Here is an 11,962-nt window from a genome sequence, read left to right on the forward strand (position 1 = left end):
TTTGAGAGAAATCTGTTGTACAAGCAGTCAGTGTTTGTTGTGGGCTCAATTGCCAGCCTTTAGAAACATAAAGAAACGCATCAGAGTTTGTGTTTTATTTTAAATAAAGGGGGTTGCACAAAAAAGCTAAAGGATTCCTGGAGTCTATATAAGCCTGAGCTAAGTTTTTTTTTTTTTTTTTCCCCCCTCCTCTTTTCAAACTGGATATCCTCTCTATCAGCCTCGCATCTCAGGCAGGCTTGAAACGTTGAGACGTCTTTGTGAGCGCTTGGTGTGTGTCCATATGGAGATCTCCAGGGAAGGGATTACAGTGTGAGCAAGTGAGCAGTGTGTTTGTGCTCTTCATCTCCATGACCAAGATCCCTTAAACAAAGATGGCTGGATGGATACAGAGAGGGATAGATAACTAGAGAGAATGGTGGTGGTGGTGGTGGGGAGATGAGGGGTGAGGGTGGAGGGGGCAGTAAGAGCTGTTTTCCTTGCTTCATTTACATTGTCTTTTTTTTTTTAATCCAATGTCACTTTAGATTAATTATAATCCATGTTACATTTTTCATGCAAATGTCCTTGATGTGGATTACTTCCAGATAGCTTTGTGTCGTGTGCGGATGGCACATGTCGCCACCGTAGCTCAGGGGCCCACTTCTTATAAATAACAAACCAAACAAAGGCCCCGGCATAGAAATGAGCCTGTCAGGCAGCCTGAGGAAATTAGAGATCTCTACCTGCTTTAAATTAGCAAAGAAATTACTCATCATTCCCGCAGTCCAATCCTGCAGGATGTAATAATTTCTTTTTATTTTATTTTTTTTCAGGGCAATTCTGAATTGTGAAGATAAGTGCTAAGCAAAATCCGACTGCATGCGAGCAAAATCGTATGCTAAATATTCCATATTGGCTTGTTCATATTCAGATGTTTTTTTTTTTTTTGCCTTTTGAATTTGCATGCATTTTGAAAAAGAGCCCAGTTTGGCAGTGATGCAGTGAAGCAGTGATGTGCTTCTCTTTAGTCATTCAAAAAGAACATTAAAATATATTAAAGATTTTAGCATGTTTAATTACAAGCCTGCAGCAGTTTCTTTCTGTTTTCTGTGTCATGACAGCTTGTTGAATGTCTCGGACAATTTGTCAAATCTGACAAGGCCGTGTTTATATTTGTTTCATTAGGCCATAAAGTGGATATGGCAAGACAAGAAAGGCTAGTCGAACGCAAACTATAAAAGACAGACGCTACTCTACAGCCTTTCTTTTCCTCTACATCTGTCCACGGCTGTCTTCTCTCCCTTTCTTTTCACTCTGTCCTACTCGATCGTTTTGTTTGCTTCCCTCCGGCATGATCTGGACCCGCTGAGTGCTTCGGTGGGAGTTTGAGGTTCAGAGTGTGTTGCTGTAATGTTATCAGGTGACCGGAGGTCAGCCTAATGCGTAACCCCAGAGCAGTAGGCCAGTAAATCATGCTGGTCGCCCCTCCCTGGTCTGCTTTGGCTAGCTCCCCCCCTTAGATTTACTGCTCTGTACAGCTAGCCAGTCTGCCAGGGCTCAGGACAGCTAAATTGAATACTAAATCCAAGGCACCCCAGCCCCCTCTGATCCCTGTTTGTTGGCTTTCTGTGTTTTGTTGTCATGAAGAGACAGGAATCAACTAATATTTCTAGCTGCGAAGAATCAGAGCAAAAAATAGGACAGAAACAGGCTGCAATGGACTGTTAAACTCTTCCAGACTCGATCACTGCTGTTGTTTTTCCGTGAATGTGCAGCAAGTCAAATGTGAAGACTCGGTAAAATACTTGCATATGTAAAAGTTTGACTTGACTGGATTACATTTGCCACAAAATTACACAGAAGGGCAGATTCTAAAATAGCACTATGACATTTCTCCCTGTGCTTTTCAAAGTTCTATTTAAATAAAGAAGACACTGAGGCTGAGCTGTTTGCTTTGCGATCTCTTTTGTATTTTTTGTTCTTGTCCTTTACTCCCCCCCCCAAAAAAAAATGTGTCTCTTATTGTAATGTAATTCCTTTTTTTGTGTGTGTGAGTATACAAGGCTCAATAAACACAGTTGACAGTTGCAAATAAAGATGGGTGGCGCCTGGACCACTCTCTCCTCCTGCAATGCAAAAAAACCTGAGTGTCATAAATCACCTTTTGATTTATCTAATCAAGCAAGGTCCTCTCCCATACAGACATTTGTCATTTGTGGAGTTAAGGATGGGAGGGAGGGGGGATTCTGGTTTGTCCGTCCCCTCCACTTCACTGGGCGAAGGGAAGAATGAGGAGTGGGAAGGTAGAAAGAGGACAGGAAAGATGAGGCATTTGGGGCAGGACTCTCATTAGGTCTGTGCTACAGACATGGAGACAAAGGAATATGCCCTGCCCCTCGCTTTTTCTGGAATTATCTTTCTGATTTTTTATGCCCCGGCCAAAATACGGAGCAGTTAAACCGAAAAGAGAAGCCCATTCATGTTGCCTTTGATTGTGGCTGACCCAAATTTTAGATAAGGTTTGTTTAAATATTCACACTTTAAACCTCTTTCGAGGGAAGGGTGCCCCTCAACATTCAGAACTTTTTTTTTTTCTTTTTCGGTTCAGTTTTCTACATGTTGATAAATCCACTAGGTCAAATACAAGTCTAAACCAGAAGGACAGATCTCTCCGATGCACACACACACTCACACACTACACAAACTAACATTTACATTCAGCATGACAGTAATCAATGGTGATGTGTGGGCCCTTTCCCCTGCCGCGTTGTAAATGTGTTTGCAGGCTCTTGTCCGACAATCGCCTCATCTCCTTTCTCAGGGATGTAATTTAGTTGCAAATTGACTGAAAGATGGAGGCAAAAATTGAAAGTTGAAATTAGAAATGGTTATAATAAATATGGGAGGCGGGATGCGGGCTTTGGAAAGGTCAGGTGATGTGACGGGTGCTTCCAGCCTGGGCCAATCTGACCAATGGAGTGTCAGAGGCCTGACATGAAGCACACACATACGCACACAAATACATGCCAGGCCTGTAGGGGCCATCACAAGCAGTGGAAGATGAGATTACTTCGCTCTTCAGAGCTGCAGAGCAATTCTCGGATGTTCTTGGAAATGCACATTGTGCCCTTGTATTTTTTTTTCCTCCCCTCTTTCTCTCTTTCTTCATTTCTTCCCTCCCTCCCTCTCTCTTGTCACTTTCCTTGACAGGCCAATATTTCAGGCTCCAGATATAGGGGATTACAAATAAAATAAGTGGAACGCCTACTTAATGCAACAGAATTAAAATGCATGAACGGGCCGGCGGAATTGATATGCGCCCAATACAAACACGAGCCACAGAATAATATGAAATAAAAAATGTTCTTTTTTTTTTTTTCTTCAACCCACCCCCCCTTCCCTCCCCATGTATTGGTGCTTTGATTTCCCTTTCTTTCCATTTGTGCATCTAGCGTGAAGCGTTGATTCGCAAGAGTGGGGCTCACATATTGCCTTGAGTGACCAGATGAGGGAGGGGATGGGGGTGGAGGGGGTGAAAGCCAAGAAAAAATAGGGAGGAAGCGGGCGAGGAAGACAGAGGGAAGGAGGGAGGGAGAAATGATGTTGCTGTGTCTTTGTGTTGTGCACGGTGTGTAAATTGCAGAGTACAGCAGGCCCTGCACGGCTTGTATCTTCGGATGAGGCTAATGAAAGATTTATCAGCGGCTACAGCATTTACTAAATACAACCAGAGGCTGATCTCTGCACGCTGAGCCCCGCTGTTAACGTTTCACACAGACACAGTTACAAGCACACATACAAACAAACACACAAGGGGTGCTACTGCTGTATTACCAGCCGTGACCAAACCCCGAAAATTTTGCATCTTACACAGACAGAGGAGTAGTTGAGGCAGCTGGGGAAATGTATATGAACTAATGAAGTGTATAATATTACCATAACATTTAATGTATGTCGTGCTGTGATAATGAGCAGGCCCGACTTTTTTCCCATTTTACATGTCCTCGGGGCAGTGCCGGGTTGGGGTATATGAATGCGAATTATACAGTTCATGCTTGTATCCATGCTAATATCAGGGTGTCAAATTATTTTTGTAATAAGCATGTCTCCTCTGCTGAATATTAATTTAGCACATTTGTTTATGTCTTTTGCTTTGTCAATAATATTTAATCAATTGTTGATCTGGAACAAACTCAGAATGACACAACTTGTATCTATTTATTTTGCTCTGGAGCAGCTGATCAACAGCCTATTTATTAGGTAGCAATGATACATTCTGGTCTAGCTTTTGACATTTGTTCATTTTGCTACTATTTTTTTCTAATTTTTAAATGTAAACATTTTGCTTAAAAATATAAATATTCAGTGGTTGAGAACAGTTGATGACTACCGTATTGACCTCACTGTAAGGTGCACTTAGAAAAAAACCTTTTAATCAAAAAACCACAATGCGCCTTTTTTTTTTTGGTATTAATAATACGCCATCGTGACTAACTTGTAGCATGTCATAAACAACATGTAGAATTACCATCTGACTGACGGACTTAACTCTGACTCTATTGTCTCACTCAATGTGACTTATATATGACATAAGCTTGAAAACCTACAATTCACTGACGGTTTGTTTTATAAACCTGTGCGCCTTTTAGTGTGGAAAATGCAGTAATGTTAATTTTAATGTTTTACCTTTTCTGTCCACTAGGAGTGAATGCCATAACCAAAGAGATCACTGCAGCGAACGCTATGGTCAAACATTCCCTCCTGTCAGATCGACAAATTGAGAGTCCACCCAAAAGGCCAAAATCTGTCGAGGGGAAGACTTCAACCAATGAACCGGTAAGGCTTTGAAAAATAATTTAAATAAAAAAAAATGAAATAAAGCAATAGTAATTTTGGTGCATTTTCTTCCAATTTATTTTTTCTGTCTTTAGAACTGCCCTTCTAAGTTAATGTATTGACAGTCTGACTTTGAAATCACCGTGTTTTATGAAATTTCTTTCACAAACCTTCACTTATGTGGTAAAATTTACGTTCATACACGAAATGTTTATTTGAGTTTGTCATTGGAGAGTTAATGGCTAATGAGCCAGGTTCACTGGCACTAATGAAATCTAACCTTCACTGTCACTGTGGGATAAGCTAATGGGAAGATACTTAACTGTAAGAAGCAAAAATGCTAAGCCAAGCATTTAGCGAGGGCTGGCGCCAGCTTTCATTCAAGGGGTTAAATGCATCCCACCATTCCCTTCCTGACAGAGCTTTTTAGCATCAAGCACAATAGGCCGTCCTTTGTGTTCTTAAGTGGAACACCAGCACTAGCCTTAGGCCTGCTTCTTTTCCCCTTTTTGCATCTCTTTAAATTATATGTGTTTTTAAATTAGATTATGAAGTATTAGCTCGTCTGGTTCTGAGACCTGCAAGGAGGGTGGACTTAGTCATTTCAGAAATGGATTCTATTAAGACAGGTGGTAGGGAACCAGCTATTCTTAGAGTACTCCTTGTAATGAGGGCAAGACATAGCTTCGGAAGGTACACACCTTTGTCATATGTAATCTCCTAAATTAAAAATTGTGGCCAGACATGTTTTGTGCTAATAAAATTGCATGCATAGTAAGACTTAAGTGAATTATATTTAAAAAATAGTTTATCTTTGTTTTGTGACTTAATTTAAAGTTGGGGATTGGTAGCTGTGGGGGATGTGTTGAGACGAACCAAAAAAAAAAACCTCCCAGCAAATTATGCCAAAAAATATTAACCACATTTTTAATATATTTCATTGTTTTCAGGTTCAGCAATGTCCTTACTGCAACTACAGCAGTAAAGATGCCAATCGTATGCAGCTCCATGTGATGTCCCAGCATTCCATGCAGCCAGTGATCCGCTGCCCTCTATGCCAGGATGTTCTGAGCAACAAGATTCACCTGCAGCTACATCTGACTCACCTGCACAGCGTGGCTCCCGACTGCGTTGAAAAGCTTATTCTAACTGTATGTACAAAAAAAAAATGAACTGAATAACTTTTGTATTTCCATATGTACATTTTACCTTTGAAAATGTACCTTTAAATCTATTGAACTTCTCTAAAAAAGTAACTGAAGTGTGATTTACAGTATTTAGAAATTGTCAGTAAGAATCTGTTCTTGAAGTATTCTATTGGAGAAAACCTTAGTTGACTAGCCATGACTAGTCATGTTTTTGGATTGCTAGGAGACTAAACACTTTTCTTTTGTCTCGGCAGGTTGTCGGCCCTGATACAGCCTCACCAAATAATGTGATGCATTCTCAGACTGGTCAAGAAAAAAGTCCACCTTTGATGGAATCCTCTACATCCATCACTGATGGGTCAGGAAAGTCTCTAGGTGAGCATTGTGTTCTACTTGCTTTTTTTCCCCCTATTTTATAAAATATGATTTTTCTTAAAATTTCGGTAAAGGTTTGTCTCTGGGAATATAATAAAAATCAATGAGCGTTTTGTGTTTTGTTCTGCTGATACTCATATTCTTGTTTTGTTTCTTCCTTTTATTGTTTTTCTTATAGGAAGCATGCCAAAAGATGAGCAAGCCAGTCAAGACAAAAATGAAACTGACCTGCAGGGTGAAGAACTCAAGCCTCCAAAAGAGGCTTCGGAGGCCCCGGACTGGAAGAGAACCCCAGGGATAGTGCATGATAGCAAGTCCCCTGAAAATCTTCAGGACCATCTCAGTGAGCTCCAAAGACTCCAACAACAACAACAGCAGCTCTCTGTGTCCGACCGCCATGTCTACAAATATCGTTGCAACCACTGCAGCTTGGCATTCAAGACAATGCAGAAGCTTCAGATACACTCTCAGTACCATGCTATAAGAGCAGCCACTATGTGCAGTCTTTGCCAGCGTAGCTTCAGGACATTTCTAGCCCTCAGGAAGCATCTGGAAAATGGACACCCTGAACTTACTGAAGCAGAAGTGCAGCAACTAATTGGAAATCTGCCATTAAATGGTGATATCACTGAGAGTGAAGCTCGGGCCTTGGAGGAAGCTCAGGCCTTTGAACATGACTTAGACAAAGATGATGAAATGGACCAAGAAGAAAAGCCAAGTCCAACAGGAAGTGATAGTAGTTCTCTGCTAGATGACATGGGATCTGAGCCAAAGCGAACCCTACCATTTAGAAAAGGGCCCAACTTTACAATGGAAAAATTTTTGGACCCATCTCGACCTTATAAGTGCACAGTATGTAAGGAGTCCTTCACCCAGAAGAACATCCTTTTAGTCCACTATAATTCAGTTTCCCATCTGCATAAATTGAAGAAGGTACTTCAAGAGGCATCAAGCCCAGTTCCACAGGAGCCAACCAACAGTATTGACAATAAACCATTTAAATGCAATATTTGCAATGTTGCTTATAGCCAAAGCTCAACGCTCGAGATTCACATGAGATCAGTCCTCCACCAGACCAAAGCCAGAACTGCCAAAAGTGAGACAAACAGCTGCAGTACCACTTCCAGCAGTGGTCCAGCGCCTACAAAAAGTCCAGGCCCAAGTACACAAGGAAATACTAGCAATGTTGACACTGCTAGAAGTGGCACACCCTCCTCTAACAAAGATAATGCTGCAGAACCAAAAGAACCCAATAACAGCAACACCAAACAAGCTTCAACTACTGATCATGTTACGGCACAGGCAAGCAGCCACCAGTCAGCTCAGTCATCTGCCCAACTGCAGCTGCAGCTTCAACACGAACTTCAACAACAGGCTGCCTTTTTCCAGCCTCAGTTCCTCAATCCAGCTTTCTTCCCGCATTTTCCAATGACTCCTGAAGCGCTCCTGCAGTTTCAGCAACCACAGTTTCTCTTTCCTTTTTACATACCAGGAGCAGAGTTCAACCTAAACCCAGAACTTGCTCTGCACTCTGCTGCAGCTTTTGGTATGCCCGGTCTCACTGGATCATTCCTTGAGGACCTAAAGCAGCAGATGCAGCAGCAGCACCAGCTGCAGCAAGCTCAAGCTCAGCAACAGGCTCAGCAACAACAGCAAGCACAGACACAGTCTCAAATTCACCAACAGAAAAACCAGCAAATGCAACAACTTCAGAACCAAAAATCCAAATTAGACTCTAGCACCATCTCCATCTCAGAACTGCAAATGCCAAGAGACACAGATGACCTCTTGGAAAAACTGGAAAACAGAGCAAAGATGGAAAATGCAGGAGATGCAATTAGTGATGGAGGGAAAGACAACAGAGACTCTAAAAAGTCCAACTTTCCTGAACCTCTGATTCCCCCTCCACGCATTGTATCAGGAGCAAGAGGTAATGCAGCCAAAGCTTTGTTAGAGAACTTTGGATTTGAGCTTGTTATCCAATACAACGAAAACAGACAAAAAAGCCAAAAGAAAAACAGAGATGGAACTGATCAAGTGGAAACAAATACTGATAAACTTGAGTGTGGTATGTGTGGGAAGCTGTTTTCCAATATGCTAATTCTCAAAAGTCACCAGGAACATGTACACAGTCACTTTTTCCCATATGTGGAACTTGAAAAGTTTGCCCAGCAGTACAGAGAGGCCTATGACAAGCTGTATCCAATAAATCCTTCTTCACCAGAGACTCCTCCGCCTCCACCACCTCCACCTCCCCCTCCACCCCCTACTGCTGCAGCACCAGTGACAACTCCTCAGCCCCCATCTACGCCAATCTCCAAACCACAAACACCAGTACCTTCACCAGTTTCTGTTCCCCATCAAACTGTACACCAGCCCTCTCACCAGACAACCCCCCAACCACCACCCCCACCCCCTCCATCTGCTGCCCCACCTGCCCCACCACAAGTCCAGCTTCCTGTACCTTTGGATCTTCCTCTATTTCCCCCTCTAATGATGCAATCTGTCCAGCACCCAGGCTTGCCCCCTCAGCTAGCCCTGCAGCTTCCCACTATGGACTCACTCTCCACAGATCTCACACAGCTTTGTCAACAACAGTTGGGTCTTGATCCAAATTTTCTACGCCAGTCTCAGTTTAAGCGACCACGGACCCGTATTACCGATGAACAGCTGAAGATACTTCGTGCAAACTTTGATATCAATAATTCTCCCAATGAGGAGCAAATTCAGGAGATGTCTGAAAAATCTGGCCTGCCCCAGAAAGTAATCAAACACTGGTTCCGTAACACCCTGTTCAAAGAAAGGCAGCGGAGTAAAGACTCACCTTACAATTTCAACATTCCTCCCATAACAACTTTGGAAGACATTCGAATGGAGTCCCAACTCAGCTCACAGGAGTACTACAGAAGTGACTCAGGCATAAATAAGAGGTCCTCCAGAACCCGATTCACTGATTACCAGTTGAGGGTGCTACAAGATTTCTTCGACACTAATGCTTATCCAAAAGATGATGAAATTGAACAGCTGTCCACTGTCCTCAACCTGCCCACTCGAGTAATCGTTGTGTGGTTCCAGAATGCTCGTCAGAAAGCTCGTAAGAGCTATGAAAACCAGGCAGATTCAAAGGACTGTGAGAAAAAAGAGCTGACCAATGAACGATACATTAGAACTAGCAACATGCAGTATCAGTGTAAGAAGTGCAACATTGTGTTCCCACGCATCTTTGATCTTATAACTCACCAGAAAAAGCTGTGTTATAAGGATGAAGATGAGGAGGGTAATGAGGACAATACCTGTGAGGAATACATAGATACCGATCAGTGTCTAACCAAACACAACCAGCTTTCTTCAGATCCATCCAAACATTATCATGCAGGAACTGCCAGCAGTTCTGGCTCAACTTCCCCTGTCATGGCCTCACCGCGAGGCCCCATGGGGAAGACATCACCCAAACCGGATATTCCCTCTGAAACTGAACTTAAACAAGCAGACACTGCGTCCTCGCCGATAATAAAGTCATTACCAGAACCCAGACCATCCAAAGCTTGCACACCACAGCCACCTCCTCAGAAAACTCCCCAGCCTCAGTTGTCAAGACCCCATTCCCAACCTCAGGCAGCTGCAGTCCCCTCAAGTCCTCTTTCAATGGCCCTTTCCTCACTCACTAACAGTCTGCCCCATCAGATGCTTCAGTATCAGTGTGATCAATGCAAGATTGCATTCCCCACTGTGGAACTGTGGCAGGAGCATCAGCATATGCATTTTTTGGCAGCCCAGAATCAATTTCTTCACTCTCAGTTCCTTGAGCGACCCATTGATATGCCGTACATGATATTTGACCCCAACAATCCCTTAATGGCAAGCCAGCTCTTATCTGGAGGACTGACCCAAATCCCTTCCCAGGGCAGTTCCAGTATGGCTTCTGCTGCAGCGTCTGCAGCAATGAAGAGAAAACTGGATGACAAGGAGGAAAATGGTAATGACAAAGATGGTGGAAACAGTGGTGAGGAGCAACACAGAGATAAACGTTTAAGAACCACCATCACACCAGAACAACTGGAAATCCTTTATGACAAATACCTGCTTGACTCTAACCCAACTAGGAAAATGTTGGACCACATTGCACGAGAGGTTGGATTGAAAAAGAGAGTGGTGCAAGTCTGGTTCCAAAACACACGAGCAAGAGAAAGAAAAGGGCAGTTTAGAGCCATAGGGCCCTCCCAGTCCCACAAGAAATGTCCCTTTTGTAGAGCGCTGTTTAAGGCTAAATCTGCTTTAGACAGTCATATACGATCAAGACATTGGCATGAGGCTAAGCAAGCAGGTTTTAGCCTGCCACCAAGCCCAATGATGAATCAAGACAATGAAAGAGGGGAAAGCCCTCATAAGTATGGTTTTTTTGACCACACTCAGCTCCCAACCAAGACTGAGCAAAATGACTACGAGCTCCCTGCTGCATCCTCAACTCCAGTCAAACCATCTGAGACTCAGATAAAAAACTTCTTTAGCCCTTCATCCATAAAAGCTGAAAACTGTGATGAAACTGAAGGGCCTAATAATAATTCAGCAGAAGCTTCAACCTATGATCTGAGTAAAATGGACTTTGATGAGACATCATCAATTAACACAGCCATAAGTGATGCTACAACTGGAGATGAGTGTAATAACAATGAGGTTGAGAACCTGACTGCCAATGGTGGGGACAAGCTTAATGATAGCAAAAGTGGCTTAATGCCAAATTCTGAGGGCGGCAATGAAAGATTTCAATTCAGCATGGTAAGCCCTGCCCTCAGCTTCTCTGGAAAAGACTGTGACTCATACTATAGCTCCAGAGATGATGACATGGATGACACCAATGACAGAAGTGAATCATCAAGCCTAGCTGATCCCAGTTCCCCCAGTCCTTTTGGGGCAGGCAACCCCTTCAGCAAGTCTGGGAAAGTCAACAGTGCTGGAGATCGTCCAGGCCACAAGCGATTTAGGACACAGATGAGTAACCTTCAACTCAAAGTGCTCAAAGCTTGTTTTAGTGACTATCGCACTCCTACAATGCAAGAGTGTGAGATGCTGGGCAATGAAATTGGACTTCCAAAACGGGTTGTCCAAGTGTGGTTCCAGAATGCCCGTGCAAAAGAAAAGAAATTCAAGATTAACATTGGAAAGCCATTTATGATAAGTCAAGGCTCACCAGAGGGGCCCAGACCTGAGTGTACATTGTGTGGTGTAAAGTACACTGCCAGGATGTCTGTCAGAGATCACATCTTCTCCAAGCAGCACATTACCAAAGTGCAAGAAACCCTGGGAAACCAGGTGGATAGAGAAAAGGACTACCTAGCGCCAACCACTGTCCGTCAGCTGATGGCCCAGCAAGAACTGGACCGAATGAAGAAAGCTGGTGAAGGACTAAGTCTGCCTGGCCAGCAGCAACAGACTTCAGTGGACAGCAGTAATGCACTTCATGGCCTTAGCCTACCGACAGGCTACCCAGGATTATCTGGCCTTCCACCAGTGCTTCTTCCTGGGGTCAACGGGCCATCATCACTTCCTGTTTTCCCACCCAACACACCTGGTGAGTTAGTATGACAAATAATGAAAAAAAAATGTTAGACTGATTAGAAGCT

At 43.2% G+C, this 11,962-nt stretch overlaps 1 protein-coding gene across 6 annotated transcripts in view; it reads left to right on the plus strand.

The window, feature by feature from the left end:
• zfhx4 (zinc finger homeobox 4) overlaps positions 1 to 11,962 on the plus strand; it is a 90,510-nt gene that overhangs the window by 73,704 nt on the left and 4,844 nt on the right. For all 6 annotated transcript variants that reach the window (XM_078938961.1, XM_078938960.1, XM_078938959.1 and 3 more), the window contains 4 exons: positions 4,685 to 4,818; positions 5,769 to 5,969; positions 6,221 to 6,341; positions 6,520 to 11,910. In XM_078938961.1, coding sequence (XP_078795087.1) covers positions 4,685 to 4,818; positions 5,769 to 5,969; positions 6,221 to 6,341; positions 6,520 to 11,910 — 5,847 coding nt within the window. The remainder of the gene's footprint in view (positions 1 to 4,684; positions 4,819 to 5,768; positions 5,970 to 6,220; positions 6,342 to 6,519; positions 11,911 to 11,962) is intronic.

The sequence above is a fragment of the Oryzias latipes genome, chromosome 20 (genome assembly GCF_053564925.1).
Source record: "Oryzias latipes strain Hd-rR chromosome 20, Olatipes_Hd-rR_3.1".
NCBI lineage: Eukaryota > Metazoa > Chordata > Actinopteri > Beloniformes > Adrianichthyidae > Oryzias > Oryzias latipes.